General features: G+C 42.7%; 1 protein-coding gene across 2 annotated transcripts in view; it reads right to left on the bottom strand.

Annotated features, from left to right (window-relative positions):
* Nucleotides 1-25,336, bottom strand: part of KIF21B (kinesin family member 21B) — a 461,259-nt gene that overhangs the window by 283,394 nt on the left and 152,529 nt on the right. For both annotated transcript variants that reach the window (XM_073561060.1, XM_073561059.1), the window contains exons 6-9: nucleotides 20,382-20,519; nucleotides 18,210-18,325; nucleotides 15,910-16,105; nucleotides 11,178-11,358 (exon numbers count right to left, since the gene is read on the bottom strand). In XM_073561060.1, the coding sequence (XP_073417161.1) occupies nucleotides 11,178-11,358; nucleotides 15,910-16,105; nucleotides 18,210-18,325; nucleotides 20,382-20,519 (631 nt within the window). The remainder of the gene's footprint in view (nucleotides 1-11,177; nucleotides 11,359-15,909; nucleotides 16,106-18,209; nucleotides 18,326-20,381; nucleotides 20,520-25,336) is intronic.

The raw sequence follows: 25,336 nt of genomic DNA on the forward strand, positions 1-25,336 counted from the left end.
CCCGCAACTGTTAAGTAGTTAAATGCCACTGTCAAACTCTGACAGCAACATTAAACTCGCGCTTCTGGCAAGCGCGCCAGAAATCCCGCCCATCGGTCACCCGTCACATGATCGCAGGTCACCGATGGATTTGCATGGCAACCAGAGGTCTCCAGCAGCTCTCTATGGTTCTCACTGCCGGATTTCTATGAGCGCCGCCTGGTGGTCGACACTCATAGCAAGTTAGCAATTTATCTACATACAGGTGATCTGATCATTGCCTGTATGTAGCAGAGGCGATTGGGTTATGGCAGATTCTAGTCTCCCATGGAGACTTTTGAAGCATGGCAAAAGTTAAAAAAATATAAAAAAATATAAAAAAATATAAAAGTTCAAATCACCCCCCTTTTGCCCCATTCAAAATAAAACCATTAAAAAAAAATCAAACATGCACATACTAGGTATCGCCGCGTTCAGAATCGCCTGGTCTATCAATATAAAAAAAAATAACCCGATTGCTAAACGGCGTAACGAGAAAAAAAGTCAAAGCCCCAGAATTATGTTTTTTTTGGTCGCCACAACATTGCATTAAAATACAATAACGAACCATCAAAAGATCGTATCTGCACTAAAATGGCATCATTAAAAACGTCAGCTCGGCACACAAAAATTAAGCCCTCACCCAATCCGAGATCACAAAAAATGGAGACGCTACGGGTATCGGAAAATGGCCTCATTTTTTTTAAACAAACTTTGGAATTTTTTTTCACTACTTAGAGAAAGAAAGAACCTACACATATTTGGTGTCTATGAACTCGTAATGACCTGGAGAATCATAATGGAAGGTGAGTTTTAGCATTTAGTGAACATAGTAAAAAAGCAAAACAAAAAAACAATTGTGGAATTGCACTTTTTTTGTAATTTTTTCCCCATTTTTAAGTACACAATATGTTAAAACCAATGGTGTAGTTCAAAAGTACAAAAAGTACAACTTGTCCCGCAAAAAACAAGCCCTCACATGGTCATATCGACCGAAAAATAAAAAAGTTATGGCTCTGGGAAGAAGGGGAGCAAAAAACTAAAATGCAAAAACGAAAATACCTTCCATCATGAAGGGGTTAATAAATTAAACTTGTAAGTTTTACAAACTGCTGATGTGTAAAAACAGATGCAATTTCCTGGATGAAAATTGCAGTTTTGTCACATAGCACTCGTCCGTATTCTACGGTATGGCCAAAGGTGCATTTACACCGCTGCAATCGCTGATTATTCAAATGCTGCTATCAATGTCTGACAGTGAAATTGTGAAGGTTTACGTAATCATTGGTGCCATTGGACCCCCCCCACAGTGGGGGTCCATTAACTGCCATCTTAGTACTTCTCTGAAGTTCAGCTATAGACTGAGCTTTAAAACAAGCTGTGATTTATACTATGTAATGCAATACGGTAGTGGTATTGCAGTGTATAGTAGAAGAAATCAAAGGCTAAAGTCTCCAATGGAGTCTAAAAAATAAAGTTAAAAAAAGACTGAAAGAAAGAAAAAAAAGGAAGAATAATAATAAACATAATTGGTATCACCATGTCCATAAGGCTGTGTGCCCACAATGAATTTTTGATGAAATTTTGACATTGCATATTTTCACATTGACATTGCATGTTTTCAAGCTGAAAACGCAGCGTTCCAGCAAAGTGGATGAGATTTATAGAAATCTCATGAGTATTGTGCTTCATTTTTACTAAACTGACCAGTGGTGCGCATTTCACATCCACATGTCAATTTTTCCTATGACTATGCCAAGTTTTATGTGTAAATTTTTCCCATACAATTGCATCAGATGTGGAAAATCCACAAGTAAAAAACGCACATACATTTTTATTGCGTTTCCGTGGTGAAGATAAACTAGATAATATCTCATGTAAAAAGAAGCACTCAAAAACGCAAGAAACCTAATTTACTTAAAAGGTGCAGAAATTCTGCAGAAAATCACATCACTCACCAAAAACTCGTAGTGGGAAACGTAGCCTTTGTTTAAAATACATGTAGAACACTCAAAAAAATCAAACTGCCAGGTTTGTGATTTTTTTAGTCACCCCTGTTAGCCTAAAAAATGTATTAAAATTGTACAATATAGGGGGCGTGACTTGCCTATGGTGAGATAGGAAGCAGGGAGAAAGAGCTCCGGCGTATACCCAGCATTATCACCCCTCAGAGACATTCAACTGACCCCAAACAACATAGCATGGTGCGGGGGAAGAGATCGTCATCAGCCTCAGCACCTCTGAATAGAGAGGGAGGCGAAATCACCCGTTTCCTGGAACAATCTCTGCGCCAGCAGCGCGGGGACACAGCTTCCAAGATGGCGCCGGCTGGCATCCCACACGCGTGGCAGGAGAAGGAGAAGGAAAGCCGCGAGGAGCTACAGGTACCGGGCAGAGGAGAGAAGGGGGTGCCACGGGAGGACATATCACTCAGTAACATACCCCACCCCGACCAGCAGAAAGAGCCCGGCAATCAGGCTCACACACAGAGCACTCACCGCTCTCATTGTCCCCTCACGGTGTCTCCCCTGGGGGTAGATCGGTCTCCTCAGAGGAAGACTGGGACTGGAAAGTGCACATTAGAGCTATCCCGACTAAGCAGGAGACGGACGCTCTGCTGGGCAAACTGGAGGCGTCACATAAACAAGATACAGTGGGGAAAAAAAGTATTTAGTCAGTCAGCAATAGTGCAAGTTCCACCACTTAAAAAGATGAGAGGCGTCTGTAATTTACATCATAGGTAGACCTTAACTATGGGAGACAAACTGAGAAAAAAAAATCCAGAAAATCACATTGTCTGTTTTTTTTTTCATTTTATTTGCATATTATGGTGGAAAATAAGTATTTTGTCAGAAACAAAATTTCATCTCAATACTTTTTGATATATCCTTTGTTGGCAATGACAGAGGTCAAACGTTTTCTGTAAGTCTTCACAAGGTTGCCACACACTGCTGTTGGTATGTTGGCCCATTCCTCCATGCAGATCTCCTCTAGAGCAGTGATGTTTTTGGCTTTTCGCTTGGCAACACGGACTTTCAACTCCCTCCAAAGGTTTTCTATAGGGTTGAGATCTGGAGACTGGCTAGGCCACTCCAGGACCTTGAAATGCTTCTTACGAAGCCACTCCTTCGTTGCCCTGGCGGTGTGCTTTGGATCATTGTCATGTTGAAAGACCCAGCCACGTTTCATCTTCAATGCCCTTGCTGATGGAAGGAGGTTTGCACTCAAAATCTCACGATACATGGCCCCATTCATTCTTTCATGTACCCGGATCAGTCGTCCTGGCCCCTTTGCAGAGAAACAGCCCCAAAGCATGATGTTTCCACCACCATGCTTTACAGTAGGTATGGTGTTTGATGGATGCAACTCAGTATTCTTTTTCCTCCAAACACGACAAGTTGTGTTTCTACCAAACAGTTCCAGTTTGGTTTCATCAGACCATAGGACATTCTCCCAAAACTCCTCTGGATCATCCAAATGCTCTCTAGCAAACTTCAGATGGGCCCGGACATGTACAGGCTTAAGCAGTGGGACACGTCTGGCACTGCAGGATCTGAGTCCATGGTGGCGTAGTGTGTTACTTATGGTAGGCCTTGTTACATTGGTCCCAGCTCTCTGCAGTTCATTCACTAGGTCCCCCCGCGTGGTTCTGGGATTTTTGCTCACCGTTCTTGTGATCATTCTGACCCCACGGGGTGGGATTTTGCGTGGAGCACCAGATCGAGGGAGATTATCAGTGGTCTTGTATGTCTTCCATTTTCTAATTATTGCTCCCACAGTTGATTTCTTCACTCCAAGCTGGTTGGCTATTGCAGATTCAGTCTTCCCAGCCTGGTGCAGGGCTACAATTTTGTTTCTGGTGTCCTTTGACAGCTCTTTGGTCTTCACCATAGTGGAGTTTGGAGTCAGACTGTTTGAGGGTGTGCACAGGTGTCTTTTTATACTGATAACAAGTTTAAACAGGTGCCATTACTACAGGTAATGAGTGGAGGAAAGAGGAGACTCTTAAAGAAGAAGTTACAGGTCTGTGAGAGCCAGAAATCTTGATTGCTTGTTTCTGACCAAATACTTATTTTCCACCATAATATGCAAATAAAATGAAAAAAAACAGACAATGTTATTTTCTGGATTTTTTTTTCTCAGTTTGTCTCCCATAGTTGAGGTCTACCTATGATGTAAATTACAGACGCCTCTCATCTTTTTAAGTGGTGGAACTTGCACTATTGCTGACTGACTAAATACTTTTTTTCCCCACTGTATGGGTTCTCTTAGAACAGAGATTCAGCAAGTGGGCCATCGGATTGCTGATATAGAGGTTACACAAGACCAGTTCTATCAGCATCTACGCTCACATCATCAGGTCCTTCAGGATCATTCAGCACAGATAAATGATATCCTTACTCATCTAGATGACATTAAAAAAAAACAGGCATAGACGAAATAACCTGCGCATACGTGGTCTCAGTGAAGAAGTGGAGCATGCACATTTGGAAAAGTGGGCCCAAAAACTTTTTGGTGACATCTTGCAAAATGAAGCACAAGAGAATGTGGAAATTGATCGCATACATCGGGCCTTGGGACCAAAACCTGCTGATCCAACCAGACCCAGGGACATTATCTGCAGGGTCCACTTCTATAAGGAAAAGGAAGCAATCCTGAAAGGGATACGGGAGAAAGGCTCTCTGTCATACAAGGATACCCCCCTCATTGTGCTACCGAACTTGTCCCGTAGAACATTGCAGCTTCGTCGGGCTCTGAAGCCTCTGTTAAATGTGCTCAAGGATAACGGGATCCAGTACCGTTGGGGTTACCCTTTTCAACTAATTGCCAAAAAGGGGGGGAGGACAGTGGTTTTCCGCCACCTGGGAGACCTTCCAAAGTTCGTAGAAGTGTTGGAGATTCCTGAAGTGAGACTGCCAGATTGGCCAGTGTCAAATAGCCTGGAACCATTACCCACCAGAGAGCAGTGGCGCACAGCTTCTACAAAGTTAAGACAAGCAGGGAAAAGCCGTCCATCAACAGCTCCATGAAAGGAAAAATAACTGCTCGGAGTTCTGCATGTAACCTGATGGGGGGGTGCAGAGGCGTATCTAGGCTTCCTGGCACCCGGGGCAAGAATTTGGTTCGGCGCCCCCCCCCACTCCAAATCCCCCACACAGTAAATAACCCCCATCCCCACTCCCAAATCCCCCCCACACATTATGTACCCCCCACTCCAAATCCCCCACATATTAACCCCATCCCTACTCATTAACCCCCCAAACAATAACCCCATCCCCACTCATTAATTCCATCCCCACTCATTAACCCCGCCGTCCATACTACCAAATCCCCCAACACATTATGTACCCCCCACTCCAAATCCCCCACTCATTAACCCCCCAGACATTAATTCCATCCCCACTCAATAACCCTCATCCCCACACATTAACCCCCATCCCCACTCATTAACCCCCCACACATTAACCCCATCCCCTCTTTACCCCCCACACAGTAACCCCCATCTCCACTCATTAACCCCCCCACTCATTAACCCCATTGCCACACATTAACACCCCCCATCTTCGGTGGTTTCTTCAGCTCCACATTGGAGCACACTTACCACCAGTGCTGAGCGTTCACTCTGGGCGCCGGGGAGTGACGTCAGCAGCTTGACCACATGACATGTCACGCTGCTGACGTCGCTCTGGCCCGGCGGTCAGAGCTGCAATTGTACTGGCGTCTGTACAGATGCCAGTACAATCGTTCCCTGGGAGCCGGCACGCGCACCTTCTCTGCGCCGGCTGTCAGCTTGACAACTGACACAGAGAACCGCCGACTCTCAGGCCCGGGGGCGGCAGAAAGCAGCCACCAGGGAGGACACTGCGGACCGCTGCATTAGGCGGCCCGAGTGCACCCCTGCCGGCTGCGCCCGGGGCAAGTGCCCCGGTTGCCCCCCCTAGATACGCCCCTGGGGGGGTGCCTCCGCTGGGGGGGATGGAGAGTGGGCAAGGATTGTAATGAATCCAAATGTTCTGATTATATGGGGGATGACAAGTTGGGGGAAGTATAAATGTTTTATCAATGTTTTACCCAAAAGTTACAAAGGCTTATATGATATACGCATATTAAGTTAAGTCTCTGTATTTAGAAGACCTGAGGGGTCTCAGTTTTGTATGCTGGGTCGCGGGGAGCTCGCCATTCGCTGTACGCGACCTCGTTACCTCACTTAGGGAACGCAGCGCTAATGCTGTTTTAGACACTTGTCTGTATTAGAATCTTTATTGGGGTTGTCACTCTAGGATAACCTTTTGTGTTCTTTTCCTCTTTCTTTCTTCTCTTTTTCTTCCGTTTTTTCCTTCTGTTCTCTGTCATTTCTCTCTTCTCTCTTTTTCTTTTTGTTTTCCATTTTTTTTTCTTGAATACACTCACTGTATTATCTTTCTTGGATGTCGGAGCTAACATTTTGTACATATAATGCTAGGGGTCTGAACAAACCGGAAAAAAGGAGGCAGGTGCTGTATCGGTTCCATAGGAAGAAAATAAAGATAGTTAGGTTCCAGGAGACACACTTTGTAGCTGCCAATACACCTAAATGTGTATCTAAGTATTATCCGGTCTGGTATCACTGTCCTCAACCCTCCCGTAAGGCATGCGGGGTCTCTATAGCTTTGCACAAGTCATTTCAACCTGGGATTGTGGATATGAAGGTGGATTCAGAGGGAAGATATATCTTTCTTAAGGTTACTGTACTCGATTCTGTATATACACTGGCTAACATATATTTCCCAAACCAGGGACAGGTGAACTTCGGATCTAGGGTTCTGCGGATGCTGGCAGATTTCGCGGATGGCTCACGCATCATACTGGGTGGAGACTTCGTCGTCGGGTAGGTCTTCCACCTCCCTTCCGGCACTGCGTAGATTGAAGAGGGAGTTGCTGGCCCTCATATTGGTGGACATGTGGCGAGTAATACACCCGGGTGTTAGGGACTATAGTCATCATTCAGTGGTACATAATAGTTATGCCAGACTGGATCACCTGTTCATCTCACATGATTTGTTGGACAACGATCCCGGTTGTTCAATAGACACTATCTTATGGTCAGACCACGCGCCAGTAAATGGGGAATTGGGGATACAAAGGAGGGGAGGTACAGGGGGCTACACGTGGAGGCTAAATGATAACCTCATAAAAGATGAAATCTGTATGTCAGATATTAAGAGGGCAATCAACTCTTTCCCAACAGAGCATGCGGGGGACCCCACGCCGGATCCCAGTAAATGGGAGGCGCTTAAATGTGTATTAAGGGGAATTTTCGTAGCTCATGGGGCTAGGCTAAAGAGAGAGAGGGCACAAAAATTAACAGGCATTCTTACACTACTCGGCACTAAAGAGACGGCCAACAAAGCAGCTTCATGTGACATGCTCAGAGCTGAAATTTTGTTCTTAAGACAACAAGCGTTATCTATACTGGAACAAAAATCCCTGTGTATAAGAGATAAAATACGTAAACACTATTCTGAATTTGGGGATAAAAGCGGACGTTTATTGGCGAGAACGTTGCATCCTAGGCTCGCACAGACCCCGATTTTAAGTATAAATTCCTCAGCTGGGACTCTGGTGCATTCCACCTCTGAAATACTGGAAGATTTTATAAAGTATTATGCCAATTTATTTAATTTAGGCCAACAAGAGAACACTTTATCGGCACCAAGACAGCATATAGTGGAATACTTGGAGAAATACTCTCCGGGAACCTTGCCAGTGGAAACGATAGATTATTTGGAACAGGATTTTTCAGAAATAGAACTCAAGGAAGCAATTCAGAGTCTAAAAGTAGGAAAAAACCCGGGATCGGACGGATTCACACCCAGGTTCTATAAACCACATCAGGAACTGTGCTCCTCACTCATGTTGAAAGCATTCAATAATATATCACAGACATGCCACTTCCCGCTTCATTCTACGCAAGCACTCATTACCGTGATACCCAAGGAAGGCAAAGATCCCTCGACCTGTTCTAATTTTCGCCCGATATCTCTGATTAATGTGGATATTAAATTATACTCTAAAATGACAGCACTTAGACTCAACCCACTTATTCCACATTTAATACATAGAGAGCAAGTGGGTTTTGTCCCGGGTAGGGAGGCACGAGACAACACCATCAAGACGGTGTCCCTGATTGCAGGGGCTCGAGCGGGGGGGACTCCTTTATGCTTATTATCAGTAGATGCCAAAAAGGCTTTTGATAGGGTACATTGGGGTTTTTTGGAAGCTACGTTGGAGATGATAGGCATGCGGCAGAGGATGAGGAACTGGATTATGGCCTTGTATCATGACCCATCCGCTAGAGTACGAATAAATGGACAGCTATCGGTGCCGTTCGCAATAAAAAATGGAACGAGTCAAGGCTGCCCGTTATCTCCCTATTTATACATCTTAGTCATGGAGGCATTGGCAAATGCACTTAGGCAAAATCAATCTATTCAGGGGATCCGGGTAGGTCGCACAGAACACAAACTAGCTTTATCTGCAGATGACCTCTTACTATATGTCTCTTTCCCCGGAACAGGCCTGCCATCCATATTAAAGGAATTTGAAAGATTCAGTAGATTGAGTAACTTCAAGGTTAATCTGCAGAAGTCAGAGCTACTTAATATAACTTTACTGGATCGAGAGGTGGAGCAGCTTAGATCCAGTTTCTCTTTACGCTGGAGTAAACATTCCATTAAATATTTGGGTATCCGCATCCCGGCAGACCTCCAGAGATTATTCAAACTCAATTTTCTCCCGCTTAGGAGTTCAGTGGAGAGGGAGATAGGCGCTTGGCAGCGTCTACCGTTGTCGTGGTTTGGGAGAATTAATGCCCTTAAGATGGATATTTTGCCTAAAATATTATACTTTTTTCAGACCATTCCATGGGACATAGAACGATCCTTTTTTGGGGGGTTACGTAAAATGATGAGAAAATTTGTTTGGCATAATGGTAGCCCACGTATAAGTTACACCCAATTGGTTAGGCGTAAAGAAGATGGAGGAACAGGCCTATCGGATTTACGTGCATATCATGCATCAACTATTGGGAACTGTATTCCATAATAGGGCATCTAAATTATGGGTGGACATCAAACATGAGCTGTCCCCGAACCTCTCTCGGGGAGTATTCTGGCTTCCATACAATATTAACTTGGGGAAGATGTCGATTTCTTATACACTATATACGCGTGGGCCTGGAGGCGATTCGCGAAACGTTTTTCATTGGCAAATATACTGGGACCACTAACCCCCCTGGTTGGGAACCCTGGGCTCCCCACTGAATTGCAACATCCTACCTCTATAATTCCTTTGGCTACACAGGGGTCTGTTCCATGTATTAAAGATGTGACTAGCCAAGCGGACATCTTGTCTTTGGAAGACATTCTAGGAGATAGGAGGCGGGCACTGGGGCATTGGTTACAATTTCTACAGCTTTGGAATTACATTAAGTCTTTGGATTTGGGGGGGGGGCTCGTACCACATGTCCACCTCTTTTGAGCGACTATGTTCTCTACCACAGGGACCGGCGCATGCTGTTTCTTTGATATACGGTATGATAGTGTCTGGGGGGATGGGGGTTGGGACTCCCAGATGTATGATCCAGTGGCAAAAGGAATTAAACAGAGAAATTACATCTCAAATGTGGGCCAAGGCGTTCACCTCTGTGCATAGGCTGTCGGTGTCCTGCAGGATTCAGGAGCTGAACTATAAGATATTGACACAATGGTACAGAACACCCATTAAATTGCACAAGATGTGTCCGACAGTCCCGGACTTATGTTGGAGGTGTAATAGGGAAGTGGGATCCATGTTACATATATGGTGGAGCTGTCCAGGTGTCAGACCTCTATGGAATGAAATATTCGCACTCTATAATTATATTGCTAATAAGCAAATGGAGGTGACTCCAGAGGTGGCATTGCTATCCATTTTCCCAGACTCACTAACCAGCATTAAGAGGAGTATGTTCCCATATTTCATGACTGCAATGCGTCAAATTATACCCAGGCGCTGGAGGTCTTTGTTGGTACCGGGGCGGATTGATTGGGTGGAGGCGGTGGATATTCTGTGTCGGATGGAGGAGATGAGGGCTTTTGATGACAGGTTGGATACCAGTTGGTTTGCGGTGTGGCATCCTTGGATTCAATTTAAAGAGTCACAACATTTTCAGTCTTGGCTAACAAAAGGGACACTACCTCATCCCCCATAGCAAAATAGCAAATAAGTAATACTGGGGTGTCAGACCTCAGACATCTTATCAATATTTGTGTTTTGTCTCGTTTTCCTATCCTTTTTTTTCTTTTCGTTATACTTTCTTCTACTTTTTCTCTCTCCTTTCTTCTATCCAACTTAGACTGTCTCCCTCCTCCCTTGCTTTAGCCATTTGAGAATGTGTAATGATGTAAATGGGATGGGTTAATCTTAGTAGGGGTGATACTATTGATAGAAGGTAGGAGGGTTGAATATCCTTACTCTACTAATGAGCATTCAGAATTGCTATGTTTGTCAACATTACTCTACCTGTTTAATAAAAATATATTGAACAATTAGATTGTACAATATATTGTATGTTTCCCCAACTTGTATCAATAAAAACATTAGCTCAGCATGCGAAAAACAAGCCCTCTCAAAACTCCATTAAGGGCAAATAATGAAGTTTCAGCTCAGAACAATCACAATTTTATATAAAATGTAAATATAACAAAAATCATACAAGTCCGGCAAAGCCATAAACATAGCCATAAACATAGTCAAGTTTCCAGGTCATTTTTACTCTACAATGAATATTGTAGAGACAAAACCAAAAAAAACGATGTCAGAATTGAAGTTCTTTCACACTGTGCTTCATTTTTTTAGAACATTTATAAAATGGATGGTGTCAGCAAATTTCCAAAAATTTTACACAAATTTGATTCACAGTCAATCAATTTACTGATCTCGAAATCTAACAAAGTACAATAATTAGTAGGTCAACCCTTTTTAACTTCATACCCAAGCAACAAATTGTGGGACTTTCCATCACTCAAACGCCTTCTATCTCACAACTACTGTAGAAACTGATGTATCTCATATATACAGTATGTTCAGAGAACAAGTACCATAATAAACCGTTTAATAACCATGTAGTAATGACTTACCAGCCCTTTGTAATAGGCGGGCAGCCTCTTGCCCAGCCATGCGAGTGACCCGAGCATTTATGGCTCTAATGGCTTCTTGTAAAGCAGTAACACGGAGACGTAAGGATGAATTTTCACTACGCAGCATAGACAACTCTTCACACATGTCACTCAGAGCATCGGAACCAGGCACACGGTGACCCTGGTTACAAAGTAATGGGAATTATTACAATTTTCTATTAATTGTCTTTACTCGTATATTCAAACTGGTTAAAAATGATGTTCCACCAAAAAAAATTGATACTTAGTAATATGGAAAATCATAATGGCAGCTACTTCTAGCTTTAAAAGAAATAGGTCACATTGTATTATACAAACAGATCAATCTGTGAACAGCACAGTATAGACAAGGTATAGAGAAAGAGAAGCTGAGCAGAAGTTGAAAAGGTTCAGTAAAACTTGCATTTTATTAATTAAAATCCTTGGTATTTGCATATAAATCCAGTGGGCGGTTCTATTCAGTGATTGACAACTATCTCTACAACCACTGCATAGGACCGCCCACTTCATAAGGAATTTCAATGTATAAAATGCAAGATTTTTTTAAACTTTTCCACAAACATGTATAGAAATCATCAACTCCCACTGTTCTATACCATCCTTTCTACAGTTTAGAAACCATTTTTAATATATCATGTTCCCTTAACAATATTGAGGCAATAATTGTATACTATATTACTGATACTCTTGGTTTAGATGCTTCCTCATCTTTCTGTGACCATGAATCTCATTGCTAAAGTGGACACAACAAAATTTACAATGACACATTCTGAGAGTGCTCACCTAATGAAGATGGCAATATGGTAAGGCCTCATAATTTCAAAAGATTTCCCTATAATCTACTGTGTATCCCCCAGTCCTAAGCATAGGTCATACACAGAAAAAAAATCTGACATTTGTAAAAAAAAATATTTTGGTTGACGCCACTTACTGAGATCCAGAATATTTTTCTATTTTTCGATAGATGTTGTATGAGGAGTTTGTGTGTGGTGGGTTGTAGTTTTCATATACCGTATATCATTTTGGGAAACATGTTACTTTTTGATTCCTTTGTGTTGCCTCTTTCTTAGGGGAGGGTGTGGTGACCAAAGTACAGCAATTCTGGTGGTTAGATTTTTTTGTTTTGCTATACAGCATTTACCATCTAGGATAAATATTTTTATATTTTGATAGATTAGACTTTTCAGATGTACTAAACAAAAAACTGTTATTTTTACTTTATTACTTTCAATTTCTTAAAACTTTTTTTTTACGATCATTCCAATGCACCAGTAATTTCTTTTCCCATTTTTTCACTAAATTATGTGGCAAAACGAATTATGTCATTCAAACTACAACTTGTCCTGTAAAAAACAAGACCGTGTATGGCTAAAAAAGTTATGGCTCTTGAAGAATGAAAGGAAAAAAATTCAAACGATAGGATGTTTTGATCACCTGTTATTGCATTTTATTGCAAAGTTGCAGCCCCCCCAAAAATGTAATTTTGGAATTTTGATTTTTTACTCGTTACTCCGTTTGCCAATCGGATTAATTTACTGTATACATTCGAGTATAAGCCGACTTGAGTATAAGCCGAGGCACCTAATTTTGCCAAAGAAAATTGGGTAAGCTCGAGTATATGCATTGTCCCTTCGTCCCTGTCCCCCGTAGCTGTCCTGGTATGCGTGGCTTCCCCCATAGCTGTCCTGGTATGTGTGGCTTCCCCCGTAGCTGCCCTGGTATGCGTGGCTCCTCCCCTCCCATCCTTATATATGCTTCCTATCACAAAAAGAAAATCCTACTCACCCTCCTCCAGCATACCCTCTCAGCACATCGCTCCGGCTTCCAGCAGCATTTCCTGTGCTGAGAGATCACGTGGCACAACTCATTAAGGTAATGAACATTCCCTCCCCCTACTGGAGTGGTGGAGTGGAGACAAGTGAATATTCATTACCTTAATGAGCGTTGCCACGTGATCGCTCAGCACAGGAAGAGCAGCCGGAATCCAGACCCAACAAAATGCTGCAAGGGCGCCAGGACCAACGAGATGCAGGGCACACTGGTGGGTGAGTATGATGTCTTCTGGAAGCCAATGGCTGTGGCTGCAGCTGTCACTGTGCACGCTATAAGAGAATTAATATTAATTTCTCTTTAGCAGCGGAACAGGCTGTAGCCACAGCCTCGGGCTCCTGCCTCCATGACCCGCTGCTCCGCCGCTCTCCCTCCCCTGCTGGCCCTCTGGGACAATTGACTCATGGATAAGCCGAGGGGGGCGTTTTCAGCACAAAAAAAGTTATAAAAAACGTATACACGAGTATATATGGTAGTTTAAATTTTGATAGAACAGGCTATTTTGATTGCGGTGATACCAAATATATGTATTTTTATATATATTTTAATTTTGAATGGGGCAAAAGGGGGGTGATTTGAACTTTTATTTTTTAAAGCATGTTTTTCTACTTTTTACTTGTTTCAATAGTCCCATTAGGAGACATGAAGCTGTGATCATCTGATCACTTGTGCTACACATAGAAGGAATCAGCCCTGCTATGTGTACCAGAAATCATCATCTCCTATGAACGTCGGCCATGGGTCAGAGTTTATAGGAGATCTGCAATGACACGTACGGGGGTGTTCCGCAGACCGCCAGCTGCCATGCCAACCTATTGGCGCCCCAGGAGCATGTGGCAGGGGCGTTGATGGGCAGGGTTTGTGATGTGCTTCCAGAAAACGTGAGTTAAATGCCGCTGTAAGAGATTGACAGCGGCATTTAACTAGTTAACAGCCGCAGGTAGATCACAGCTGTTAGGGGCACATGACAGTTGATCAGCTGTCATGTGCCGGATAAGATGCAGGCTCAGCGACGGAGCCTGCATCAAATGCTGGGACAAGACCTAAGACGTAACTATAAGTCATAGGTTGTGAAGGGGTTAAAGAGATCACTGTGTCAAAAGACGCAGTAAAGTCAAATGCTGTCTCTGAAACAGGCTATCTTCCTTCATCACCCAGGGAGCTCCTCTGCCCCCTAGTAATTTTATACTACTGTACAGTTTATTTCTATTAAGCCACATACTGTAATTATGGTTGACATCAGTTAGTTGTAGGTGTCAGTAATGGTGTTTTCTGATGGTTGCTAAATACAATTCATCAAATATAATTTCAGAAATATTGTTGAAAATTACTTTAGTAATTTTCATACTACAGTTTTTTTTATAGTAAAATAATACTGAGTGACACTATGTTGTGGGTGATTACTACTGTAATTATTTTTACTGATGTTCGAAAATATATTTTAACTAGCTGAAGAGCCCGGCGCTGCCCGGGCATAGTAACTAACTGTGGTTAGTTATAGCAAATTATAATTATCCTCCATCCCATAGTCCCGTGCCCATATACCCATCATACATATCCACGATCCCATAGGCCCATGCCCATATACCCATCATACATATCCTCCATCCCATAATCTCGTGCCCATATACCCATCACACATCCTCCATCCCATAGTCTCGTGCCCATATACCCATCATACATATTCTCCATCCCATAGTCCCATGCCCATATACCCGTCATACATATCCTCCATCCCATAGTCCCGTGCCCATATACCCATCATACATATTCTCCATCCCATAGTCCCGTGCCCATATACCCATCATACATACGTATCCTCCATCCCATAGTCCAGTGCCCATATACCCATCACACATCCTCCATCCCATAGTCCCGTGCCCATATACATATCTGCCATCCCATTGTCCCGTGCCCATATACCCATCATACATATTCTCCATCCCATAGTCCCGTGCCCATATACCCATCATACATACGTATCCTCCATCCCATAGTCCAGTGCCCATATACCCATCACACATCCTCCATCCCATAGTCCCGTGCCCATATACATATCCGCCATCCCAATTAAAATAAGATTACTTTATGAAATTTTGAGGGAAATTATATTCGTAATTATTTAATATAGTTTTTTCTACTAATATATAACATTACAGTTGACACACAGTTGTGGACATCCAACTATTTTTACTGCCTTGATAATTATATTTGGTGTAGTTTTTAGATATTTAGAGGAAAATTACTCTAGTAATTATACGTGAGTTTTTCTACCAATATGTAGATATACAGCAATCATTTAATTGTGAGTAGTCAGTAATTGTCTTTATCAACAGCTTAGTATTGTACACTTTCTATTTTACTTTTTTCTCTATTTTTATTTTTCATTTATATATCCTTTTCTTCTATTCCTTTATTTTTTACACACATATTCTTTTTCTCTATTCTTTATAATTTTATTTAATTACTGCCTACATATCCCACAGCAATTTATAATTAAGATTATAATTCTTCTATTCCAATTGAAAAAAAATATACTATGCACCAAACCCACACCTGAATAAAATTTGGTTACACAGTATATGTAAAACACAGAACAAACACACAGTACCATTTTGAAAAATAAAATAAAATTGCCCGATTATTAAAGGCTGCTTTCAGGCAAGGATGCATTCGTCTTCTTCAGATCTCAGAATCCCGAATTTGTTAATATCATTTTATTAATCCACTTCATCATTAATAGTGATGAGCAAGTATAAATTTCTCTGATAATATATATTAAGGTCTCTTATATTACCTTGTACTTTAGACTAATGCAAAGTTTGTTGGAAAAACAGCGAACATATAAACATGTACAACTTACAGTTTTGTACTCCTGTAGTTCAAGTCTTAGCCGTGCTAGCTCCGATCTTAATGCCTGCACCTGCTGTACATTCTGTTCTTGATTTGCTGTCACGCGGTTCTTTATGTTACGAGCTCGGTTTGCATATTTTAATGTATTCAGTGTTTCCATGAAATCGCGATCCGATGGAGAAACACAAGCTATCATCATGGTTTGACTGAATGTGTAAGGAAGAAAGATCAGTTAACAAGAGTGATCAATGAAAGAAAAAAAAAGTTCTAAATCAAGGGGGACTATAAAATGTAATATATTAATTTATTTTATGAAATGGTGTCGCTGTTTAAAGCACCACTCCAGTGGGTTTTATTTTCTCAGTGCTGGAGTAATGCTTCAAATCTAAGGTTTCTGCGCCTACTCTTATACTCACCCGTTGGCATCTTCACCTATTTTCTGTGCCACTCTGGTCCTGGGGCACCACCTTGTGATGGCAGCTTCTGACTAGATGGAAGTCAGAAGATACATCACAAGCTATCAATGCAGGTCTATGAGAGCCATCATAAGGCTTTCATAGACTTGTACTGATTTGTGACCTCCGACTCGCTTCATGAATCACTGGAGCAGTCGACAAGTCACAAACTGGAGGTGATGGACAGTAACAGCGTGATAACAGAAGAAGATGCCGGAAGAAGACTATAATACAGGGGGCACGGGACAAAGATTTGGAGCACAACTCGATAGAAAAAAACCCCAAAAACCTTGTGTGGTGCTTTAAGAATCCAGTGAGTGGGCAAAACCTTACCAAATATATAACACCAATCACATCAGTGCAAAGCAAAGGAGAATAATTTCCTTCTATGATGGAATCACTGAATGGGTGGATAAGGGAAATGCGGTAGCTATAGTATATCTCGACTTCAGCAAACATTTTATAAAGTATCTCATACTATCCTTACTGAAAAAATGACCAAGAATGTGACTGATAAGATTTGGGTAAGTTGTGGATTCTTAACTGGCTCAGTGATCATGATCAAAGAGTTTTAATAAATGGTTGCACATCCAATTGGAAAAGTGTTACAAGTGGAGTACCACAAGGTTCTGTCCTGGTCCCAGTGCTGTTCAACATTTTTAGAAATGATCTAGATAAGGGAACTGAAAGTAAACTAATCACATTTGCAGACGATGCAAAGTTAGGAGGGACAGCTAACACTAGAGAAGACAAAGAAATGATTCGATTCAGAAGGATCAGAATAATGGGCTGTGACTAATAGAATGGTATTTAACAAATGAAATGCAAGATTCTACATCTGGGCAAGAAAAATGAAAGTTACATCTACATAATGGGAGGAATAGACCTAAGCAAAAGCACGTGTGAAAAAGACTTAGTTATACTTATAGATCACAAACTGCACATGAGTCAACAGTGTGATGCAGCAGCAAAAAAAGGCAAACACAGTTCTGGGATGTATTAAGAGAAGCATAGATTCTAGATCACATGAAACATTTATCACCCTCTACTTCTCCTTAAACAGACCTCATCTGGAATGCTGTGCCTTGTTCTGGGCACCGCATTTTTAAAAAAAGAAATTGAAAAACTGGAGCAAGGTCATAGAGTTAACAGGATGGTGAACGGGCTGCAAAGTACTGTATGTCCTACGAGGAACGGTTAAAGGATCTGGGAATGTTTAGCTTGCTAAAAAGAAGGCTAAGAGGAGACTTAATTGCTGTCTACAAATATCTGAAGGGGTGTGATAGTATAGAGGGATCTTCCTTATTCTCATTTTCACATGGAAACACAAGAATCAATGGGATGAAACTAATTGAGAAAAGATACAGATTAGATATTAGAAAAAAACTTTGACAGTGACGGTGATTAATCAGTGGAACAGGCTGCCATGAGAGATAGTTCTCCTTCAAAGGAACTCTTCAAGCAGAGGATGGACAGACACCTGTCTGAGAAGATTTATTGAATTCTGCATTGAGCAGGAGGTTGGACATGATGACTCTGGAGGTCTCTTTCAACTCTAACATTCTATGATTCCATGATTTCAAAGTCAAATGTATATAGCTGAAATCATACAGAAAGTAAAGCACTCTTCCCTATTATAAGGGAGCTAGACTTTTAGTCTTTCATGCTGCCAGCGGGTAAAGCTTGGACATAGACAACATAGAAAATAGTTTCAAGGTAGGGAACATAAAGGATTTCAAAATTATGTTTCAGATGTAAAGTGTAGCTGATAGCTTATTTGTTGTATGCCATATGCATTCTGCATGCAAGATATTGTATTTAAGTGCTAAGAAAGAATTTTGATTACATGGATTACCTGTTACCACCCAGTGAGTCCTGCAGCAATCGGGTCAGTTTCGAATCTCTGTAGGGAATATGAAGTACTTTCTTACTCTGGTCTCCCAAGGCACTGATAACATTCCCCAGAGCAAGCTGTTAAAAGACAGAGCCACAGTGCAATCTTTGTTAAAGTAACTCACACATAAAAAATTGTTAGCATCACATTCATGCACTCATTGCAAGAAACTAAACTAAATTATGCACTCTGTAACATGTACCTGGCAAATGAGAAGACTGAAGTGGTAATAAACTGCCTCAACTGTCTCCCCAAGTTCAGACATGCTCCTGTTAGATCGCAGGATTAAGAGCTTTAACCCTGCACCATAAAGCTATAATGGTGCCGTAAACAGAAAGTGCATGGTCATTATGGGGTAAACAACTTAATATCTTATCACCGGGCCCCAGCGGCAGGATTCTGCTGGTCCAATAACTGAACGTACATCTTCGGACACACATTCACTTAAAATCTACATTGCTGTGCGGGAAGCCTTCCACGCTTCACGGCAACAGTTAACAGCCGCCAGCCAATCACAGGCCGGCAGCTGACATCAGCGCGTACATCGCCGGAGAATGATGTCACAGCCATACGCTGGCGCATCTGTGCCTCAGATGAATTGAGAAGATGACACTGCTGGATCTCGGCCACGTAAGGAGAAACTTTTTTTTGTAAAGCGGAAGTATGGGGGCAGCATGGAGAGACAAGTGGGACAGTATTTAGAGAGATGGCAACAGTATTTAGAGACATGGGGCAGAATGAAGCGACATGGGGGCAGTTTGGAGAGACAAGGGGGCAGTATGGAGAAACATGGGGGCAAGATGAAGAGACATGGGGGCAAGATGGAGAAACATGTCCCTTGTACCGCAATATACTTAAAAACAGTATTGGATATTTTAACAAATGTTTAATAGGATGAAGTAGAGTAGAGCCCAGACAAAAGAGTCTCCTTGTCGTGGTGGCGGCCTAAAAAAAATTTTGGGCAAAACAAAAGCTCATCTCTATATATGTAATCTGGTGTTAGATGGGAACTCTTAATGTGTCATTGGTGAGGACATAATGCAGAAGTGGAGTTTTTCTATGAGTGGGCGTTGGGACTGTGGCAGAGCTGGGGTGGAGACTGGACAATGTGTCAAGGGGGCCCGAAAAGTTTGCCAGTATGAGGTCCCAAAATTCTGAAGACATATATTTATGTCATCAGCCATGTCCTAAATGATCACCCACAGGTACATAAAGTATGAATCTTATTAGACAGAACCGGTCACACTACGTGCATAAACTTAATGTTAGGCGTCAGGTTTCTGCGTCTGCTCTGCAGGAATCCAGAGCCTCACATTCTGCAGTCTCCTGCTGTCTTTCTATTGCAGAGGAGATTACTTTGCAGCAGACCGTTCCAGAGACTAAGTCCCACTGTATTCCTACTGGGCATGCTCACGAGACGATCTCCCATTGGAGATCAGGAGTCATGTGCCCAGGTCCTGTTCCAGATCTCATTGGTCCATCTCGGAGATCTGGAAGGTCCCGCATGGCTATAAAAAGAGCGCATGGCCATTCCGCCATGCGCTAGTATAGACTATACTTGCTATGTGTGAATGGTGACGGATGTATGATTCTGGTGATTGACTTATTAAGAAACCACTTCCCTCTGATATTACGCATGTGTATAGCTAATTAGTGCAGCTGTCAGCGCCAGTCAGTGGCAAGCCTTAGGCCACTGTGCATACCGCACCTCTGCGCTAGCGTCCGACATTGCGCCTGCTTTGTAGCTGTGTCATCCTGCGGCAGTGTCCTACGCCACGCTGCAGCACTTCTTGGCGCTCGCAGTAGCGACGCCGCACACACGGTAGGTCTAGATGGACGCAGCTCCTCTGTCTTAGGTCCTGCTCCTGTGACCTGATACCGTGTGTGCATTTACCTCGGCCTGTGATACTAAGAGGCTCAGTGTTTTTGAATGTTTATGTTGCGGCGCCTCTGTGTGTGAACAGAGCCCGCTTTGCGCACTTCGGGTGAAGTCTAACCCATGCGCATTATACCGCCATATTGCTTGTCTGTCATTACCTAGCAGCGGTGTAACATCTACTGCACGGTGGACCCCGAGCGGCGAGCGCACTTTATTATTTTTATTTAGTGCATTCTGCCGTTCCTAACACTTACCAATCCACAATTGATGGAGATTCCCTCCCTGGCTCTCTCTCCAGTTGCCCCAGTTCTTTTTAAACGTTCAGAACCAGCCAGATCCACAAAATGAAACTTTGCAGTAAGTGTTGTATACTCCAGCGATGGTGCATCTGCCTACAAAAGAAATAACTTTAAGGGCGCAGTCTGACAGCTGCATAACACGGACAACGATCACATCACAATGCTCTGACTGGCCAGCGGCTCTCCTCATATGAGTGTGGCAGCTGCACAGAAATACAAACAGCTCAGTGTCTCTGCTGGATGGCAGGCTGTATAGTCACATCATGCAACAATGCAGCTTGCCATCTAGATGTAGCAGATCTAGTCGCATCACAGGACAAATGTATTATTTTCTCGGTGTACAGGTGAGGAATATGGTTGTTTACTATTTTAATTCTGTTACAGGAAACATTGGCTTTAGTGGATTGAGTGTTGACGTAAGTATAGCTGGCTTGGTTTAATTTAGATTCATTAAAGGAGTCTGTGTCAATTAAAGCAGTTTATTCTGAGTGTGTGTTTTTTTTATACAATATCACTATGGGGTTAGTAATGGGGGCGTCTTATTGACGCCACTCCATTACTAACTTCTGGTCTTGATGTCACTTGACAATACAAAGGTGACATCAACCCCCCCAACTATCACCCTACTTGCCACCACACCAGGGAAAGTGGGAAGAGCAAGGCTAAGTGCCTGAATTGGCAAGTCTTATAGATGCACCTTTTCTAGAGTGTCTGAGAGCTGATGTTTTTAGTCTGGGAGGGAGCCAGTATCCATGGCCCCTTCTTATGCTATTAATTTCAGCCCACAGCTGTCTGCCTAGCCTCTGCTGATTATTAATTATAGGTGGACCTACATAATTTATTTTTGGGGTCCCCATTTTATTAACCAGGAAAGGCTAAGTATACAATTATGAGCTGATATTAATAGCCTTGGAAGCTCCATGGGTATTACCCCCTTCTCAGTCTATAAACACTTTCCCCAGATTACCGCTTTCCCTCTGCTGAGTAATAAAATGTTGTGGGATCACACGCCATTTTTTTCCAGAAAATAATGTAGTAAGTACAAAAATACATTTACAGTAAGCTACACAAGCACTGTACTAATTATATATGTCACTGACATCTTTATATCTATCTATTCTACAGTATGTGTATATATCTATTCTAACTATTCTATATTCTGTCGGGTCTTGCTGTGATTTTACTGTACGTGGCAGATGACTTGCCGGCTTTTCAAAGGACATGGGTGTGTCAAAATCGGACGGCACTCACAGTCTGAGTGTCGTGCAATTTTTTTTTTTTTTTATCACACCAATTAACTTCTATTGCCTAATACGATCCGATTTCCGATTACAATCACAGCATGCTGCAATTTTTTTCCAGTCCGATTGTGATCCGATCCGAGCTGGAAAAAAATTTGCAGATGAACACAAAATCATAGAATAACATTGGTCCAAATGCAATCCGATTTAAAAATAGGATTGCATTCAGAAAATGTTATTCTATGACTGTGTGTCCGATTTAATCGCAAGTGGGGGTGAGCCCTAAGAAGGCAATCACCAGAGTTTTCTATTTGTGTATCCTGCCATTGTGCAGTCAGTTGTCAGCCAGACCCTGCTCCCAACACAAATCCTGGTCCAGCTCTCAGTCAGTAAGAGACGAAAGTGGTGTGTGCAGCATTTACATGGATATTAGAGATACAGCTAAACTCCAAGTGCAACAAATGGGGATAGTAATCTTTTACTCTTCATTGCTTTCATTTTGTAGCGTCAACATATTCTGCAGCTCTTTACAGACATCACAATCTTCTCTCACTGGTCCCAGTGACGTTCCCAATCTATATTTCTTACTAGATGGTGGCCCGATTATAACGCATCGGGTATTCTAGAATATGTATGTAGTTTATTTAAAGGGAATCTGTCACCCCATTTTTGCCCCATAAGCTGGGGCCACAACCATCAGGGGCTTATCTAGAGCATTCTGTAATGCTGCAGATAAGCTGCGATGAAACCTGAAAAACACGTTAGATTATACTCACCTGGGGGCGGGTGCGGTGGGTGTCGCAGTCCGGTCTGGCGCCTTCCATCTTCATACGATGATGTCCTCCTCCTTGCTTCTCCCTCGGCTCCTGCACACGCGTACTTTATCTGCCCTGTTGAGGGCAGAGTAAACTACTGCAGTGCGCAGGCGCCGGGAAAGGTCAGAGAGGCCCGGCGCCTGCGCACTGCAGTACTCTGCTCTGCCCTCAACAGAGCTGATAAAGTAGCATGCGCAGGAGCCGAGGGAGAAGCAAGGAGGAGGACGTCATCGTATAAAGATGGGAGGCACCGGACAGGACGGCGACACCCATCGGACCGGACCAAACGCCGGGGAGAGTATAATCTAACTCTTTTTTCTTATCTTTCAGGTTTCATCGAGGGCTTATCTACAGCATTACAAAATGCTGTAGATAAGCCCCTGATGGCGGTGGCTGCAGCTGATAGGCCAAAAATGGGGTGACAGATCCCCTTTAAATTCCACGCGAATATCGCTGACTGCGGCAAACCCGTGAGGTAGGAGATGACCTGCAGCAACCGTCGGTAGATCAGTGGCCGGCCGCGACCAATCAGCAACAGTCACAGTCCGGCCGCGAATTGGCGCGGAATTCGAACGACGCACGCCACCGCTACCATCGGGAGATCTGCGGCGCTAGCCGCTGATCTGACGGTTGCCGCGGTTCATCTCTTTCCGCACGGAGGTCAGCGGCGACGCAACCGGGAGATGACCGGTGCAGCGCTCAATGTGCGGATGGTACCCAGGGTCCGGAGGAAAGGAGACTCTCCTCCAGGCCCTGGGTACCATATACCTGTAAAAAATAGAATTAAAATAAAAAATAGTGATATGCTCAATCCGTGCGGCAGGAGATGACCCGCAGATCTTCCGCGCCAAATCGCGGCCGGACTGTGCAAGTCGCTGATTGGTCGCAGCCTGGCGCGACCAATCAGTGATGCGGGATTTCCGTTACAGACAGACAGAATTAGATGATTATACAGTAGATTAGCATTAGCCTTATTAGTCTTTGAAATGTGGAACTTAGGCCACATTCACAAGTTCAGGATTTGGTCAGTTTTTTACATCAGTATTTGTAAGCCAAAACCAGGAGTGGGTGAAAATGCAGAAGTGGTGACGTGTTTCTATTATACTTTTCCTCTGATTGTTCCACTCCTGGTTTTAGCTTGCAAATACTGAGGTAAAAAAAACTCACCAAATTGTCAACATGTGAACGCGATCTTAATCTGAATAACCAGAAGAAAACTCACGCACGCACAGGGAGAACCAGTGGCGTACCGCCAAACGCCTATTGCGGCAGGCCACTTGACTGCTATGGGGCCCAGTGTCAGCAGATCATCATCATCACAAACAATGATGATGGAAGAGGGAGCATCAGCTGACACTTCCACCTCCATCATTCTTGCTCGGCATCTGACGTCTCAGTGCAGCGGGCATGATGACATCATTATAGTGCACCAATTGTGCTGAGATGTGTTGCGCTTCACACCACATGCATTATATTTTATGGAGGACCATGGGGAGAGCAATATATTATACGGAGGACCATTGCTGAGTGCATTATATTCCATGAATGATCATGGGGAGGGCATTATATTCTTTGGAGGACCATGGGGAGTGCGTTATGATCTATGGAGGACACCATGGTGAGGATAATTATATTCTATGGAGGACCATGGTGAGAGCATTATATTCTTCAAAGGACCACGGGGAGAGCATTATATTCTATGGAGGACCATGGGAAAAGCATTATATTATATGGAGAACCATATGTAATGCATTATACCATATGGAATCATAGAATCGTAGAATGTTCGAGTTGGAAGGAACCTCCAGGGTCATCATGTCCAACCCCTGCTCAATGCAGGATTCATTAAACCATCTCCTAACACAGATGTCTGTCCAGCCTCCATTTGAAGACATCCATTGAAGGAGCACGCACCACTTCTTGTGGCATCCTTTTCCACTCATTGATCAGCCTCATTGTCAGAAAGTTTTTTTTCTAATATCTAATCTATATCTTCTCATTCCATTGCTTCTTGTGCTTACATGTGCAAATAACAATAAGGATGATCCCTCTACATTATGACATCCCTTCAGATATTAGTAGACAGCTATTAAGTCTCCTCTTAGTCTTCTTTTTTGCAAGCTAAACATTCCCAGATCCTTTAACCGTTTCTTGTAGGACATAAGTTGCAGTTCGCTCACCATCCTGGTAGCTCTATTCTAGACTTGCTTCAGTTTTTCAATGACGTTTTTAAAATGTGGTGCCCAGAACTGGACACAGTATTCCAGATGAGTCCTGACCAAGGAGGAGTAGAGGGAAATAATTAATTCATGTGATCTAGACTCTATGCTTCTCTTAATAAATGTGCTGTCTGTTATCAAATTGGTATAGCCAAGTCTTTTTCACACGTGCTGTTGCTTAGTTCTATTCCTCCCATTCGGTAGATGTGATTTTCAGTTTTCTTGTCCAGATGTGGAATCTTGCATTATCAATCAAGCTTATCTATATCCTTCTGAATACTTTCTCTGTCTTTTCTAGTGTTAGCTATCCTTCCTAGATTTGCATTGTCTGCAAATTTGATTAGTTTACCTTCGGTTTCCTTATCTAGATCATTTATAAAAATGTTGATCAACACTGGGGCCAGGACAGAGACTTATGGTACTCCACTTACAACTGGATGAGCAACCATTTATCACCACTCTTTGAGTACGATCACTCAGACAGTTATGAATCCACCTAACCGTAGCTTTGTCAATCCCATACTTGGTCATTTTTTCAATAAGGATAATATGAGATACTTTATCAAATGCTTTGCTAAAGTCAAGATATACTATATCTACTGCATTTCCCTGAGCCACCCAGTCAATGATTCCAT

This window comes from Dendrobates tinctorius, unplaced genomic scaffold (assembly GCF_039654945.1).
Source record: "Dendrobates tinctorius isolate UK_male_01 unplaced genomic scaffold, ASM3965494v1 ptg000312l, whole genome shotgun sequence".
Taxonomy (NCBI): domain Eukaryota; kingdom Metazoa; phylum Chordata; class Amphibia; order Anura; family Dendrobatidae; genus Dendrobates; species Dendrobates tinctorius.